The sequence below is a fragment of the Chiloscyllium plagiosum genome, unplaced genomic scaffold, assembly GCF_037043375.1.
Source record: "Chiloscyllium plagiosum isolate Xiang-an unplaced genomic scaffold, Cpla_swu_hap1 HiC_scaffold_13, whole genome shotgun sequence".
Taxonomy (NCBI): Eukaryota; Metazoa; Chordata; class Chondrichthyes; order Orectolobiformes; family Hemiscylliidae; genus Chiloscyllium; species Chiloscyllium plagiosum.
In genome coordinates, this window is record NW_028270151.1 from 86,377,379 (window position 1) to 86,395,251 (window position 17,873).

Sequence of the window (17,873 nt, forward strand, 5' to 3'; positions counted from 1 at the left end):
TTTCTCCACCTCCTGAGGCTTGCTGTGTTCTTCCAGCCTCCTGCCTGTCTACCCTGAACATAACATAGCCAATAAGTACCATACATACTGCAACGCAGTGCAAGAAAGCAGCTCACCAACACCTTCTGAATGGCAACAAGGAATGGGCAATAAATGCTGGCCCAGCCAGAAACACACACATCCCATGATACAATAAAAAAAGACAAGGTGGTGAAGAAAGCATCCAGTCACTTGCCTGGATTAACTGAGGCCTAGGATATAAAAGCAGCGAAGGAACCCTGGGATTCTCTAAAATATGAATGAAGCTTTAGCTGGGGTAATTGATGCTGTCCCTAGTCACCACTTTATAGGAATATTGAGCTTGTATGATAGAGGATACAGGAGAGATCTTCTAGAAAATTGCAGGGAATAAAGTACTGGAGAAGCTCAGAAATTGGAATGTTTTCTTTAGAGCGAAGGAGGCCGAGGGCAGATTTAATCGAGGTGCATAACATTGTGAGGGGCTCGGAGACGAAGGGTCTATTTCCCATCACCGAGTAACCTGGGGAAATGTCGATTTAATTGGTAAAAAAGGTTAGGAAGATTTTTGAGAGAAGTGTTTTCTCTGAAAAGCATTGATTCTCAAACCCTTCGCGACCATGACCCCATATCAAGGCTTGAAAATGTCACAGCCCCTCAGAGTGGAGTGTGAGAGTGGGGAGGGGTGAGGGCGCTTGCGAAGGCAGGCCTGTTAGATTGGGGAGGACAGCTCTTATCACTCAGTCAGCCAGAGAGCTTCAGACCAGGAATTACTGCCTCAGTGGTCAGGACCCCAAAACTTCAGCTCTGCGATCCTACTTGGGGTACCTAAAAACAGCGGTGGAAACTGAAACCCTCTTTGTATTTTGGATGTACAATTTGAATGGATGCAAACTCCAGTGGTGGGGCTAGGAGCTGGAAAGTGGCATTTACAAACACTTGGGTCTTTAGGATTCACAGTATCATCCCACAGAGCAAGAAGCCACCCAATAATGTTACCTTCCTCCAAAAGGCCTACTTAATTTTACAAGCCTTAGCGACACTATAAGCATCCCAGATACTTGAAAGAGTCTGGGATTTCTCGCTTCAAAACATAGACCTCCCCACTTCAGAATAATGTTTGTTTCAGTTACTCTGTTACAACTCAAATGAGAATGTATTAACGTTACAATTTCAATTGAAATTAAGCAATATATTTCAAGTAAATTGCTGTATCAAAAACTATCAAGAGGTTTAATTTAAATCTACAAGAATCTATTATCTTGGTGTTATTTGTAACTTGTCAGAATCATTGGCGACCTTTGAGCGGCAATTGGATAGGTACATGGATGGGTGCTTAAGCTAGGACAAATGTTCGGCACAACATCGTGGGCTGAAGGGCCTGTTCTGTGCTGTATTGTTCTATGTTCTATGTTCTATTTAACTGGATGGGCTGGCAGAGAGATGATGGATTGAATAGCCTCCTTCCGTGTTAGAAATTTTCGCTGAACCAGAAACTGTTTCATTTCTGGGGTGATGTATGACCCAGTTTGATACTGTATTCAAGTACTGAGTATACTTCCTCCAGGGATTGAGCCCGCATCGGGGTATCCCAGAATTCATCCCAATGGTCTGTCAGTAGGTGACTGTATGACATCACAGGAAGTGACTATCAAGTCATGTGACACACAGCACTCCGAAAGTTGAGGTAGTTATGGTCTGTATGTGATGCACATAGGTCAATAAACAGGCCTCGTTACAATTGGTCCATGACCACACTTAGATCCTGGGACTTCTTAGAAAAAAATTCATTCGCAGGATAAGGGCATCATTGGCTAGGCAGCATTTATTGTCCTTTAAATACCCAGACGACAGTTAAGGATCATCCACACTGCTGTGGGTCTGAAGTCACATGTAGGCCAGACCAGGTAAGGATGGCAGATTTCCTTCCCTGAAGGACATTAGTGAACCAGTTGGTTTTGCTGCCAATCAACAAAGAATCTGTGGTCATGCTTAATTCCAGATATTTTGTGAATTCAAATCCCACCAGTGCCCTTAGTAACCGCACTCTTAAAAACTTGTTGAAAAGAAGAATTATCTGCCCCCATCTACTCTGTCCATGCCAACCTTATTATGGTGAGGTATTGATGCCAATTGACCCTTAATTATTTGTTTAAATGTAGCAGACAGCCAACATTGTTGGTTCTCTCTCATCTGGGATTGGAAAAATAATCAATTTTGCTTCCAATTTCTACCCTGGTCCATCTCTGACTCTTGACGTCCTTTTCTTGACATTTTTGTTTCCATTTCTGAAGATACGCTGGCCGCCAATATCCACTATAAACCCACTGACTTCCACAGTTACCTAGATTATGCATCCTCACACTCTGCTTCCTGTAAAGACTCTATTCCATTCTTTCAGCTTTTCCATCTCTGTCACATATATCCTGATGATTCGGAGATGCCGGTATTGGACTGGGGTGTACAAAGTTAAAAATCACACAACACCAGGTTATGGTCCAACAGGTTTAATTGGAAGCACTAGCTTTTGGAACGCTGCTCCTTCATCAGAGTCTAGATAAGAGTGCTGCTTGAAAAGCACAGCAGGCCAAGCAGCATCCGAGAAGCAGGAAAATCGACGTTTCAGGCAAAAGTCAGGAATGTTGGACTGTAACCTGGTGTTGTGTGATTTTTAACTTTGTATATCCTGACAAAGCCACCTTTCTACAGGAATTCCTCAGAAATGTCCACTGTTTTCCTCCTGAGTATTCCCCACTCTTACCTCTCTTATTCAGCATTCCTTCTGTCCTAGCCTGCTCACCATAATCTCCTTGTTTAGCTACCCCTTTCATCTCTCTCTCTCTCTCTTTCTCTGGATTCCTAGCTGCTAACATTTCAGGTGAAGAATCACCAAACTTGAAACGTTAACTCTGCTTTCTCTCTCCACAGATGCCACCAGACCTGCAGGGTTTGTCCAGCAATTTCTGCTTTTGGCTTTGCATCTTGTCTTCTTGCACAGTGTCCACTTGTCTGAGGAGCTCAGTGTGTCTGTTCCTTTACCCTCGAACTGTTTACACCCAGTAGGATGCAGTCTGTGCAATGTGTCCTTAGTTTGCTGAGATAACGGATAAATTGTTTCACACCTTACAGGCTCACGAAATGACAAAAGCAAAACACCTCTCATTTGCATTCCTTAACAACCTGATAGCTCGCACCTTTTTTTCCAAATCACTTACACCGCTACACACTTAAGTGGCTACGTTGTATTTTAAAAGCCAATGCCAAATTAACGGTTTCTCTGTGGGGAAAATGTGTGAACACATTGGTGAAAAATGCCTTTTTTGGTATAAAGCTCAGCTGCAGCGTGTAGCGCTGTGAAGGGAGTTTTTTTTGTTGTGTTCATTTATGTTCAGGAGTTTGACTTTGTGGTTTCCCACCCCTCCCCTGACCCCTCCAAAGTATGAAGACTGGTTGGGTGGTATTGTGCTGGAATTGATCGAGAAGATCAGCAATGATTGCATTGAATGATGGGATAGAATCAAAAAGCCGAATAGCCTATCCAGAGTCTATTTCTTATTCTCAAACGGCCATCAATGGCTACCCTCCTTCGCCCTTTTCATTTATTTTTTTAAAAATTCTCTCTCAAAGCCGGTTACATAATAAATGGTGAATTGCAAAGCCATATTTGTACAGAGGCATGAGTCAGCGAGGTATTTGGGTGGGGCACCTTGAATGGTGGAACAGGAAGGGATTGGCTCAAAGCGGCAGGAGTGACCGGCTCAGAGCCGAGAGTGCGTGCTGGAAAAGTACAGCAGGTCAGGCAGCATCCGAGGATCAGGAGAATTGACATTTCGGGCAAAAGCCTTTCATCAGGAAACTGCCTCAGAGCCTTGTTGGCGATGTAGATTGGCTATCTCGGTCTGGTTGGTCACTGGTCACCTGGGCACCATTTTACACCAGTCCTCATGACACAACTCACCCTCACGCGTCGTCAGCCCAAGCTGAGCCCAGAGGTTGGGTTGCTGGGAGTGCCCGCTACACAGAAACGACTCGAGTCCCCTGTTGTGACCACCCATTCCTTGCCCAGTCCAAGGATGATTGCCACTAAGGCCTACCCACTCCTGCCCTCCGTTACCCTCCTGTACGGGAGAGCTGCTGTCACTGTGGGAGGCACACCACACCAGCCTCTTAGAACAGACTGGGCCTGCTTTTGAAGCTGTTCACCAGTCAGCTGTTTCAGATACTGCCCAGAGCTAGTGGACCCCAATCTAACCCAACATCTTGTCAGACGGAAGGTCACACAGGGCTGATGGTTGGCTGCAAAACAGCAGTTTACAAGAATTCACCATCAAATCCACGAGCCATCTAAGATGACCCAAGACCACAGAATGGAGATTTTTGTTTTGTTTATTCTTTCATGGCGTGTGGGCACCATTGGCATTTGTTGCCCATTCCTAGTTGCGCTTGAACCAATTGGCTGTCCATGCCAATTTTAGAGAGCAGTTAAGAGTCAATCACATTGTTGTAGGTCAGGAGTCATATGTAGGCCAGACCAGGGAAGGACGGCAAATTTCAGCTCTAAAAGTTCTTTGATGACAATCAACAGTGATAATACAGGCAATGGCAGGCTCGCTTTTAATTCCAGATTTTTATTCAACTTAATCTGCTGTGGTAGGATTCAAACTTTTGTTCCTACAGCAACGATCCAATTCTCTCAGGACTGTAATTGAGAAAAGTATCAAACAATAATGAAATTTGTTTGTCCTAGCGATCTGTAATCTGGAATGCACTTGCTCAAAGGTGGAAGCTGACTCAATAGTAACTTTTAAAAGGGAATTTTAAAAAAAGGGAAGATACTTTTTTTTTTAAAAAGCAGAACATGTAGGGCTCTGGGGAGATTATCTGATCCAAATTGTACTATTTCAAAAGAAGTGGACGGCAGTGGGATGGGGAGGTGTGATTCTTGGAAATGACAGGGCAAGTTATTAAAACTGTTCAGAAAATGTATGAGATACTTCGTTTTGTAATTACGGAATTTGAATAATAATAAAATAAGGAAATTTAGCTGAACTTTTAAAATCCCTGTTTGGCCCTCAGCTGACAATACAGTGTAGATTTCCACATGTGAGGCAAGATATTCAGCCCAGTGAGAAAGCACAGAGGGCTTTTAACCAGAATGGTATCAGGAGTGATCAGGTATTAGGAGTCCTGATGAAGGGCCTTTGCCTGAAGCATTGATTTTCCTACTCGGAAGCTGCCTGACCTGCTGTGCTTTTTTAGCACCACTCTAATCTAGATCAGGAGTGATCAGTTCTATACAGAGAGATAGACTGAAGAAATGAGGTTGGTTCCATATGGAGTGGAGAAGATTATGGTTGGAATGAACGGAAGTTGTCCACTTTAGAATCATAGAATGTGGAAGCAAGTCATTTGGCCCACCAAGCCGACAAAGAGCATCCAATCCAGACCCTATCCCTGTAACCCTGCATTTCCCATGGCTAACCCACCCAGCCTCTACATCCCTGGACACTACTGGCAATTTAGTATGACCAATCCACCTAATCTGCACATTTTGAGACTGTAGAGGAAATGGGAGCAAACCCACGCAGACCCAGGGAGAATGTAGAGACTCCAGGCAGGGAAGTCAAACCTGGCTCCCTGGTGCTGGGATGCAGCTTTGCTAAGCACTGAGCCCGATGACGGGGGGCAGGTTTCCATTGAGGAGAAAGTGAGGTCTGCAGATGCTGGAGATCAGAGCTGAAAATGTGTTGCTGGAGCAGCGCAGCAGGTCAGGCAGCATCCAGGGAACAGGAGAATCGACGTTTCGGGCATGAGCCCTTCTTCAGGAATCGAAGAAGGGCTTATGCCCAAAACGTCGATTCTCCTGTTCCCTGGATGCTGCCTGACCTGTTCCCTGGATGCTGCCTGACCTGCTGCGCTGTTCCAGCAACACATTTTCAGGGCAGGTTTCCATTGGCAAGTGAGCAAGAAACCAGAGATCATAGATTTAAAGTGATTGACAACATTAAACAGAAGGGGCAATGAGAAGAGACATTGCAGTGCAGAAGCTTGTTACAGTCTATAATGGAATACCTGATTGGAGCTGGAATCAGATTTCAATGAAATTAGAGGCAATTGGAGAGGTGATCGAATTAATTTGGACAGTTACAGGGACAAACAAAAATGGGGTGGGATAAATTGGTCAGCACTTTCTAAGAGCAGGCACAGGAGAGGGACCCACTCTGTTGTAAGTGTTTCGGTTTTTGAAACAGCCTCCCTCTGAGTTGTTTTATTACATGGTTTTGAAAGTAACTGAGCAGCATGAGTGATTTTTAATTCACCATTTCTGTTGCAGGTTGACATGATGGCATTTTGTGTGGCACGCAGGTTGAATTGTGTGCCAGTAGATCTGCCCTTAACAACTGAAGCGCTCTTTCTCAATGGAAATGAAATTAAAGCAATCCAAAACCAGTCACTGTCTACGTACAGGTGGCTGCACACACTGGACCTGAGCGGGAATCAACTTGAACTCATTGAACCTGCAGCCTTTTCCCACAACAAGAACCTGCAAGATTTGAACCTAATGAACAACAGGATTGATTTAAACTACACAAGAACCCGACTGGCACTAAGATCCCTCTCAGCGTTAACGAGACTGGATTTATCTGGGAATAGACTCAGTGAAGTCATAGTGAGCTACATTGTACAAAATCTGACCACACTGGAATATCTATCTCTGGCCAGGAATTTCATCATGAGATTGGAACCTAGCACGTTAGAGGGGCTTGCCCAGCTTCAAGAATTAAATTTGGAGAACAATTATATCTATGAAATTGAAAGTGGGACATTTGAGGGTTTGAAAAGGCTAACCAGGTTGAACCTTGCCCACAATCACATCCCGTGCGTTGTAGATTTCAGCTTGTACCGAGTGCAAACATTAAATGTCAGTCACAATGTCGTGGAACTGTTTTTAGCCAGAGAGACCGAGACTGAATTCCAGCTGGAAACTCTGGACCTTTCCAATAACAAACTGCTGTTTTTCCCGCTCTTACCCAAACGCAACAAGCTCAAATTGCTGTTGCTGGCAGACAATGAGATGAATTTTTACAATGACCTGATGAACGACTCAGCTTCTGAGGTCCAATTTGTACAAATTGTTGGAAATGTGACCAACGTTACTTCCGTAAATCTATGGGATGAGGTGATTTCCGTAAATTTGCCTGAACTGCAGTTGCTGGATATGAGCCGGAATTCATTTCGGCACCTCCCTCCTGGATTCCTCCGGGGGATAACGTCGCTGTCAGCTCTGCTCCTCGACCAGAACTGTTTAAAGACCTTCTCGCTGACAGAGCAGGACTCTCTCCTTTTTCTTCAGGCGATCGATCTCAGTCACAACCAATTGTCCCATTTGAATTTCAACATTAGCAGGCTGGAGAACCTGAACTATTTCAATCTTAGCTTCAATCATTTAGAATCGGTGCCTTCAGATCTTTTTACGAAGATGCCTCGGATTACAACAATAGACCTCAGTCACAACAGGGTCTCTGTTTGTGACGATCCTTTAGGAAATAGGAGGAGGGCTTTGAGCAGAGGTTGTGTTGCCCTGGCGCAGATCAAATCGTTGCGACAACTTTATCTCTCCAACTGTGACTTGGTCACACTACCTCCCAATGCTTTTGTGGCTTCGCCCTTAACCCATCTGGATTTATCATCCAATTCGGGAATCCGACTGGAAGCGAGCATGTTTCAAGCCGTGGCCAAGTCATTGCAATCCTTATCTCTTAGGAACAATGGGTTAGATTCTGGCCAGATCGGTTCTGGGTTGCAAGGGACTTTTGGCAACCTAAAGACTTTGGACTTGTCTGAGAATTCCATGACAAGCCTACATCCTGTCCTCAAAAACCTTCGCCTGAGATCGCTGGACTTACGGAAGAACAGGTTGTCTGCGCTTCAGCCAGACGTGCTGCACAGCCTGTTGCAAAGTCTTCGAACTTTGTCCCTGGGCGGCAATGCCTTTGACTGCTGCGGGTTGGAATGGTGGAGCTTCCTCGTCAACGCCGAGTCACTGACCATTCGCGATAGATCTGTGATCACTTGCAACACGTCTTCCAAACTGGAGCCCATCGACAGGATTTCCCAGTCGACCAAAGCTAACTGCAAATTTGACAACACTGTTTTAAAATACTTCTTGCTGTTGCTGCCGACAGTTCTGTGCATCCTCAGTGTTTGTGTGATGGTTCTATTCTCTTTGAGTTCCAAGTTGTTGCCCAAGTATGTCAAAGCCAAATGCAGGTCGGGGGCTCAGTATTAGCCTGTTGCCAGCTCCAGTTGCCCATTGCCGACACTGGGAACGCGCTGTGAGACTACGGGCATGCGGCTAAACGTGGGGAGAGGTGCCAACTGCCTCCCCAGGTGCAGCCATGCCAAAATGGGCACCTCCTACAGATTTGACAATGGTCATGCCATGGTGTGTGAATACTGGGCACAAATGGAGGCACTAAAAAAATTGGAAAGGGTGGGTGTAGGGGCACAGGGGTCCTATGTCACACCCATTGGCCAGATTTCCTGACCACAAAAGGGGTAGGAGCTGACTGTGAACACTGCGTTTTACCACTGATGAAATTGTGTCTTGAACTTGCACAAAAAAACCTTCCATAATATTTATGGTGTAATTATTAAGCTACATGTACAGGATAAGTAGGTGCCCAGGTGTGTGGGCCCTAAGTATTGTTGGAGAAGGAAAATGGAACCCAATGTGCATTAAACTTTGAAACTTTTTTATGTAAATGCTGTGTGATTTCTGTTTTGCCTGAGAAGGTGGTTTTAACTCTGATACTTTGCTCACATTGCACTGATTTGAGCCCCTGCATTTGAACAGAATGCTGTGTAATGATGAGTAAGCCCCTCACTCCAGTGTCACATTAAGACCATAAGACATAGGAGCGGAAGTAAGGCCATTCGGCCCATCGAGTCCACTCCACCATTCAATCATGGCTGATGAGCATTTCAACTCCACTTACCCGCATTCTCCCCGTAGCCCTTAATTCCTTGTGACATCAAGAATTTATCAATTTCTGCCTTGAAGACATTTAGCGTCCCAGCCTCCACTGCACTCTGTGGCAATGAATTCCACAGGTCCACCACTCCCTGGCTGAAGAAATGTCTCCGCATTTCTGTTCTGAATTTACCCCCTCTAATTCTAAGGCTGTGTCCACGGGTCCTAGTCTCCTCGCCTAACAGAAACAATTTCCTAGCGTCCACCCTCTCCAAGCCATGTATTATCTTGTAAGTTTCTATTAGATCTCGCCTTAATCTTCTAAACTCAAATGAATACAATCCCAGGATCCTAAGCCGTTCCTCATATGTTAGGCCTACCATTCCAGAGATCATCCATGTGAATCTCCGCTGGACACGCTCCAGTGCCAGTATGTCCTTCCTGAGGTGTGGGGACCAAAACTGGACACAGTACTCCAAATGGGGCCTAACCAGAGCTTTATAAAGTCTCAGTAGCACAACGGTGCTTTTATATTCCAACCCTCTTGAGATAATTGACAACATTGCATTTGCTTTCTTAATCACGGACTCAACCTGCATGTTTACCTTTAGAGAGTCCTCAACTAGCACTCCCAGATCCCTCTATTCTTTGGTTTTACGAATTTTCTCACTGTTTAGAAAGTAGTCCATGTTTCTATTCTTTTTTCCAAAGTGCAAGACCTTGCATTTGCTCACATTGAATTCCATCAGCCATTTCCTGGACCACTCTCCCAAACTGTCTAGATCCTTCTGCAGCCTCCCCACCTCCTCAGTACTACCTGCCTGTCCACCTAACTTTGTATCATCAGTAAACTTCGCTAGAATGCCCCCAGTCCCTTCATCCAGATCATTAATATATAATGTGAACAGCTGCGGCCCCAACACTGAACCCTGCGGGACACCGCTTGTCACTGGCTGCCATTCCGAAAAAGAACCTTTTATCCCAACTCTCTGCCTTCCGTCAGACAGCCAATCCTCAATCCATACTAGTAGCTCACCTCAAACACCATGGGCCCTCACCTTGCTCAGCAGCCTCCCGTGTGGCACCTTATCAAAGGCCTTTTGGAAGTCTAGGTAGACCACATCCACTGGGTTTCCCCAGTCTAACCTACTTGTTACCTCTTCAAAGAACTCCAACAGGTTTGTCAGGCACAACCTCCCCTTACTAAATCCATGTTGACTTGTTCTAATCCGACCCTGCTCTTCCAAGAATTTAGAAACCTCATCCTTAATGATGGATTCTAGAATTTTATCAACAACCGAGGTTAGGCTAATTGGCCTATAATTTTCCATCTTTTGTCTTGATCCTTTCTTGAACAAGGGGGTTACAACAGCGATCTTCCAATCATCCAGGACTTTCCCTGACTCCAGTGACTTTTGAAAGATCTCAACCAACGCCTCCGCTATTTCCTCAGCCACCTCCTTCAGAACTCTAGGATGGAACCCATCAGGGCCAGGAGATTTATCAATTTTAAGGCCTTTTAGCTTTTCTAGCACTTTCTCTTTTGTAATGGCAACCATACTCAACTCAGCCCTCGACTCCCTTTAATTGTTGGGATATTACTCATGTCTTCCACTGTGAAGACTGACGCAAAGTACTTATTAAGTTCTCCTGCTATTTCCTTATCTCCCATCACTAGGCTTCCAGCATCAGTTTGAAGTGGCCCAATGTCTACTTTTGCCTGTCGTTTGTTTCTTATGTATTGAAGGAAACTTTTACTATCATTTCTAATATTACTGGCTAGTCTACCTTCATATTTGATCCTCTCCTTCCTTATTTCTCTTTTTGTTATCCTCTGTTTGTTTTTGTAGCCTTCCCAATCTTCTGATTTCCCAGTGCTCTTGACCACTTTATAGGCTCTCTCTTTTTCTTTCATAGATTTCCTGACTTCCTTTGTCAGCCATGGCTGTCTAATCCCTCCCTGGATAATCTTTCTCTTCTTGGGGATGAACCTCTGTACAGTGTCCTCAATTAACTCCTGCCATTTTTGCTCTACTGTCTTCACTGCTGGGCTCTGCTTCCAGTCTATTTTCGTCAGTTCCTCTCTCATGCCCTCATAATTACCTTTATTTAACTGTAACACCATTACATCCGATTTTGCCTTCTCTCTTTCAAACTGCATACTGAACTCTACCATATTATGGTCGCTGCTTCCTAAGTGTTCCCTTACTTTAAGATTTTTTATAAAGTCTGGTTCATTACATAGCACTAGGTCCAGAATAGCCTGCTCCCTTGTGGGCTCCATGACAAGCTGTTCCAAAAAGCCATCCTGTAAGCATTCCATTAAGCAGCGTGGACAGGCAAAGAGTCTGACTCACATCCCTTCATCCCAAACCTCAGAATAACATGACTTACTGCCTCAGTGTGGAAGTATAGGGCGCACACGGCATCTTACTGGAGTCCCATGCTTGGTTTGAGCTTTGGCCCCTAATATTACATGGGACCCTTGGAGTCAGTAGATGGTAGAAGCTTTGCCCTGTTCATTTGGGACTGGCTTTTGACTCAGATACCAGACAGAGATGCAACCCGTCTCCTCCTAGACTGTGCACCAGTTCTTATGATAGAGACTGGTTTCTAAAAGCTCATGTTCATAGAATCCCTACAGTGCAGATCAAGGCCATTTGGCCCATTGAGTTCACACCGACTCTCCAAAGAGCATCGCACCCAGACCCACCCCCTTATCATCATAAGCCCACGTTTCCCATGGCTAACCCATGTAGCCAGTTGTGCGGCAATTTCCCATGGCTAATTCACCCAACTGCACATATTTGTGCCGTGGGAGGACACAGGAGCACCAGGAGGGGACCTAGACACGGGGAGAATGTGCAAACTCTACATAGGCAGCAGCCTGCAGCTGGACGCAAATCTGTGAGGCAGCAGTGCTAACCACTGAGACACTGAGGGGTGCTAGTTAGCTCAATTGGCTAGACAGTTGGTTTGCTATGCAGAATAATGTCATCAGCGTGGGTTGAATTCCCACATCAGCTGAAGGACTCTACTTCTCAACCTCATCCCCACACCTGAGGTCTTGTGACCCTCAGATTAAACTACCACCGGTCTCTCTCTTTCTCTATCTGTATATAGAAAGCAGCCCCATTATCCAGATAGAATACAGTGATTTTATGTTTTGTTGTTGAGGGATTGATTGTTTTAGTGCATTAGATACTTTCACCATGTAGCTAGGGAATCAGGGACTACCTGATGGTAAAGTTGGTCAATTGCTGGATTGGCTCCTTCAGGGGTGAGATAGAAGGCCTTGTTAGGTCCTGCTCTGTCAGAGCTGTTCACCATTCCAGGTGCCTCCTGGAATAGAAAGATAACCTCCAGCTTTAATTCTCTAAGGATAACTTATCTCCCTGACCCCTCTGACCTGTCCACTCTGCCAAACCCAGACCATTTCTTGCGAGAACACAAGTGCTGACAGTTGCAAACACTTCATGATAATACGAAGCTAAATAAGTAACTGATAACAAATAAATAAATGAAGTAATGGGTAATTCCAATTGCACTGAGAATTACTCCAGCAACACTTGCCTTCATTGCCCAGTTCTTTGAGTATAGGAGTTGAGACATTATGTTGAGATTGTAGAGAAGATTGGTGAGGTCTCTTCTGGAATATTATGACCAGCTCTGGTCGCCCAGTTATCAGAAGGATATTATTAAGCTGGAGAGGGTTCAGAAGAGATCTATAAGGATGTCGCTGGGCATGGAAGGTTTTTGAGTTATAACAGACTGGAACGTTTTTCATTGGAGCCTCGGAGGCTGAGAGGTTGTCTGATAAAAGTTTATAAAATGTTGAGAGGTATAGTTAGAGTTGATGGTAGTTGTCTTTTCCCTAAGTTGGAGAATTTCAAGACTAGGGGACACATTTTTAAGGTGAGAGGACAGAGATTTAAAAAAGACATAAGAGACAAACTTTTTTACACAGAGGAATGAACTTCCTGAGGAGGTGGTGGATGTGGGTACAATTACAGTGATTAAAAGATACATAATAGGAAAGGTTAGGGCAGGTGGGACTAGTCTAGTTTGGCATGGTCGAACCGAAGGACCTGTTTCCGTGCCGTATAACTCTATAACCAATTGAAGATTATCAGTTGGTTCACAGTGTGGCTAACCTATGTCTGCTGGTCAGTTACATACATTCACAGACAGGACCCTGTCCTTTCCAAGCAGAAAGAATATGTCCTAAGGTTGCACTTTTGTGAAAAACACTAAAGGTCACTGACAGTCATTCCTGGTGTGTTCCCTTTGAATGCCTTGACCAATCAGAGTTGACCCAGCTTTGAATTTAAACAAAAGCTTGCAGGGGGTTAACTGCTTCCTAGAAAATTCTCCATAGCAACTATTAGAGGTCACTTGTCAACCATTCTCTGCCCTCTTCTGATGTTGTTCCCTTTGTGATTTAGTATTGTTGCAATTATGTCCTGATGAGTGCAAGGCAAAAGCTTTGAGAGCAAGTTTACTTTTCATAAATACTCAGGTTCTGTCCTGCCAAATAACCATTACCTTCCAATAATTCATGGACAATCCTTCCTAGTTAGCTTCAAAATCTATTAATGGACTAACAAAATTCTCAAAATTTGATTAAAAATTTAGATTGGACTGTTTGTTACACCAAACAGTTCAATATCGTCTGAAATGAAGCTCAATGTGGACAATCCAGAGTGAGACTGCCATATATAAGAGATTATCCCCCAGCTTTAAGACCATGTATTGTTTAGACACAGTAACCCCAGGTCACAAATCACATAACACAAAGCAACTTCACTGAGTGGGGCTGCTCTCACCTGGTTCTATATTTATCTATCTAGTGGTGGCCAGAGGGTCCCCATGAATGGCTTCTTTTAGACCATAAGATGGAGGGTCAGTCCTTTGAGTTTGCCCTGCCATTCAATGAGATCATGGCTGATCTGCTAATCCTCAACTCCAATTTCCTGCCATTTTCCCATAACCCTCAATTCACTTACTGATTAAAGATCTGTCTACCTCAGTCTTGAATATACTTAATGACCCAGCCTCAACAGCCCTCTGAGATAATGAATTCCACAGACTCACAACATTCTGAGACAAGACATTCTTCTTCTTTTCTGTCTTAATGGGCAACACCTTATTTTGACATTATACCCTCTGGTCCGACACATGGGGAACTAACCTCTCCATATCTACCTTGTAAAGTCCCTTAAAAATCTTATATATTTCAATAAGTTAATCTCTCATTCTTCTAAACTCCATTGAGAACGGGCCCAACCTACTCAAACTCTCCTCATACAATCATAGACTTATAGATTCATACAGCATGGAAACAGACTCATCGGTCCAACTCATCCAAGCCAACCAGGTTTCCCAAGCTGAACCAGTCATAGAGATGTACAGCACAGAAACACACCCTTCAGTCCAACTCGTCCATGCTGACCAGATATCCCAACTCAATCTAGTCCCACCTGCCAGCACCCGGCCCATATCCCTCCAAACCCTTCCTATTCATACACCCATCCAGATGCCTTTTAAATATTGCAATTGTACTAGCCTCCACCACTTCCTCTGGCAGCTCATTCCATATACTTACTACCCTCTGAGTGAAAAAGTTGCCTCTTCGGTCTCTTTTATATCTTTCCCCTCTCACCCTAAACCTATGCCCTCTTGTTTTGGACTCCCCCACCTCAGGGAAAAGACTTTATCTATTTACCCTATCCATGCCCCTCATGATTTTATAAACCTCTGTAAGGTCACCCCTCAGCCTCCAATGCTCCAGGGGAAGCAGCCCCAGCCTGTTCAGCCTCTCCCTCTAGCTCAAATCCTCCAACCCAGGCAACATCCTTGTAAATCTTTTCTGAACCCTTTCAAGTTTCACAACATCTTTCCAATAGGGAGGAGACCAGAATTGCAGGCAATATTCCAAAAGTGGCCTAACCAATGTCCCGTACAACCGCAACATGACCTCCAAACTCCTGTACTCAATACTCTGACTAATAAAGGAAAGCATACCAAACGCCTTCTTCACTCTTCTATTAACCTGCTACTCTATTTTCAAGGAGCTATGAACCTAAACTCCAAAGTCTCTTTGTTCAGCAACACTCCCTAGGACCTTACCATTAAGTGTATAAGTCCTGCTAAGATTTGATTTCCCAAAATGCAGCACCTCGCATTTATCTGAATTAAACTCCATCGGCCACTCCTCAACTCATTGGCCCATCTGATCAAGATCCAGTTGTAATCTGAGCTAACCTTCTTCGCTGTCCACGACACCTCCAATTTTGGTGTCATCTGCAAACTTACTAACTATATCTGTTATGCTTCCAGCCAAATCATTTTTATAAATCATGAAAAGTAGTGGACCCAGCACTGATCCTTGTGGCACTCCACTGGTCACAGGCCTCCAGTCTGAAAAGCAACCCTCCAACACCACTCTCTCTGTATTCCATGAGCTCTAACCTTGCTAACCAGTCTACCATGGGAAACCTTGTTGAACGCCTTACTGAAGTCCATATAGATCACACCTACCACTCTGCCCTCTACCAATCCTCTTTGCTACTTCTTCAAAAAACTCAATTGTGAGAGATGATTTCCCATGCACAAAGCCATGTTGACTATCCCTAATCAGTCCTTGCCTTTCAAAATACATGTACATCCTGTCCCTCAGGATTCCCTCCAACAACTTGCTCACCACCGACATCAGGCTCACTGGTCTATAGTTCCCTGGCTTGTCCTTACCACCTTTCTTAAATAGTGGCACCACATTAGCCAACCTCCAGTCTTTCAGCATCTCGCCTGTGACTATCGATGATACAAATATCTCAGCAAGCGGCCCAGCAATCACTTGCCTAGCTTCCCACAGAGTTCTAGGGTACACCTGATCAGGTCATGGGGATTTATCCACTTTTATGTGTTTCAAGACTTCCAGCATGTCCTCCTCTGTAATATGGACATTTTTCAAGATGTTACCATCTATTTCCCTACATTCTGTATCTTCCATGTCCTTTTCCACTGTAAACACTGATGCAAAATCCTTGTTTAGTATCTCCCCCATCTCCTGCAGCTCCACACAAATGCCACCTTGCTGATCTTTGAGGAGCCCTATTCTCTCCCTAGTTACCCTTTTGTCCTTAATGTAGTTGTAAAATTCCTTTGGATTGTCCTTAACTCTATTTGCCTAAGATATCTCATGTCCCCTTTTTGCCCTCCTGCTTTCCATCATAAGTATACTCTTACTGCCTTGATACTCTTCTAAGGATTCACTTGATCTAACCTAACATATGCTTCCTTCTTTTTCTTAACCAAACCCTCAATTTCTTTAGTCATCCAGCATTCCCTATACCTCCCAGCCTTTCCTTTCACCCTGACAGGAATATACTTTCTCTGGATTCTCGTTATCTCATTTCTGAAGGCTTCCCAATTTCCAGCCGTCCCTTTACCTGCAAACATCTATCCCCAATCAGCTTTTGAAAGTTCTTGCCTAATACCGTCAAAATTGGCCTTTCTCCAATTTAGAACTTCAACTTTTATATCTGGTCTATCCTTTTCCATCATTATTTTAAAACTAATAGAATTATGATCGCTGGCCCCAAAGTGCTCCCAGACTGACACCTCAGTCACCTGCCCTGTCTTATTTCCCAAGAACACACTTAACAAATTTCTCTCCATCTCAACCCTTAATACTATAGCAGACCCAGTCTATGTTTGGAAGGTTAAAATCCCCAACCATAACCACCCTATTATTCTTACAGATAATTGAGATCTTCTTACAAATTTGTTTCTCAATTTCCCTCTGACTATTAGGGGGTCTATAATACAATCCCAATAAGGTGATCATCCCTTTCTTATTTCTTGGTTCCATCCAAATAACTTCTCTGGATGTACTTCGGGGAATATCCTCCCTCAGTTTAGCTGTAATCCTCAGGCAGCTAAACATCCCAGGATATCGATGCTTCAGACGGGATAGAGAGGGAGGTAAAAGGGGTGGAGGAGTTGCATTACTGGACAGGGAGGATATCACAGCTGTGCTGAAGGAGGGGACTGTGGAAGACTCGAGCAGTGAGGCAACATGGGCAGAGCTCAGAAATCAAAAGGGTGCGGTAACAATGTTGGGGCTGTACTACAGGCCTCCCAACAGCGAGCGTGAGATAGAGGTACAAATATGTAGAGAGATCATGGAAGGATGTCAGAGCAACAGAATGGTGGTGACAGGAGATTTTAATTTTCCCAACATTGACCGGGATTGACTTAGTGTTAGAGATCTAGATGGAGCAGAATTTGTAAGGAGCATTCAGGAGGGTTTTCTAGAGCGGTATGTAAATAGTTCAACTTGGGAAGGGGCCATACTGGATCTGGTGTTGGGAAATGAGCCCAGCCAGGTGGTTGATGTTTCATTCGGGGATTACTTTGGAAATAGTGATCACAATTCCATTAGTTTTAGAATGCTCATGGAGTGGTGCTAAAGGAAGAGTGCTAAATTGGGGGAAGGCCAACCATAGCAAAATTCGGCAGGAACTGGGGAATGTAGATTGGGAGCAGATGTTTGAGGGTAAATCCACATTTGATATGTGGGAGGCTTTTAAAAAGAGATTGATTAGAGTGCAGGACAGACATGTCCCTGTGAAAATGAGGGATCAAAATGGCAAGGTTAGGGAACCATGGATGACAGGTGAAATTGTGAGATTAGCTAAGAGGAAAAAGGATGCATACTATGGGCGGCACGGTGGCACAGTGGTGAGCACTGCTGCCTCACAGCGCCAGAGACCTGGGTTCAATTCCCGCCTCAGGCGACTGACTGTGTGGAGTTTGCACATTCTCCCTGTGTCTGCGTGGGTTTCCTCCGGGTGCTCCGGTTTCCTCCCACAGTCCA

General features: G+C 44.4%; 1 protein-coding gene across 4 annotated transcripts in view; it reads left to right on the forward strand.

Annotated features, from left to right (window-relative positions):
- Nucleotides 1-8,778, forward strand: part of nrros (negative regulator of reactive oxygen species) — a 43,234-nt gene extending 34,456 nt beyond the window's left edge. For all 4 annotated transcript variants that reach the window (XM_043701715.2, XM_043701714.2, XM_087993883.1 and 1 more), the window contains exon 3: nt 6,353-8,778. In XM_043701715.2, the coding sequence (XP_043557650.1) occupies nt 6,353-8,308 (1,956 nt within the window). In that variant the 3' untranslated portion in view covers nt 8,309-8,778. The remainder of the gene's footprint in view (nt 1-6,352) is intronic.
- Nucleotides 8,779-17,873: the final 9,095 nt, after the last annotated feature.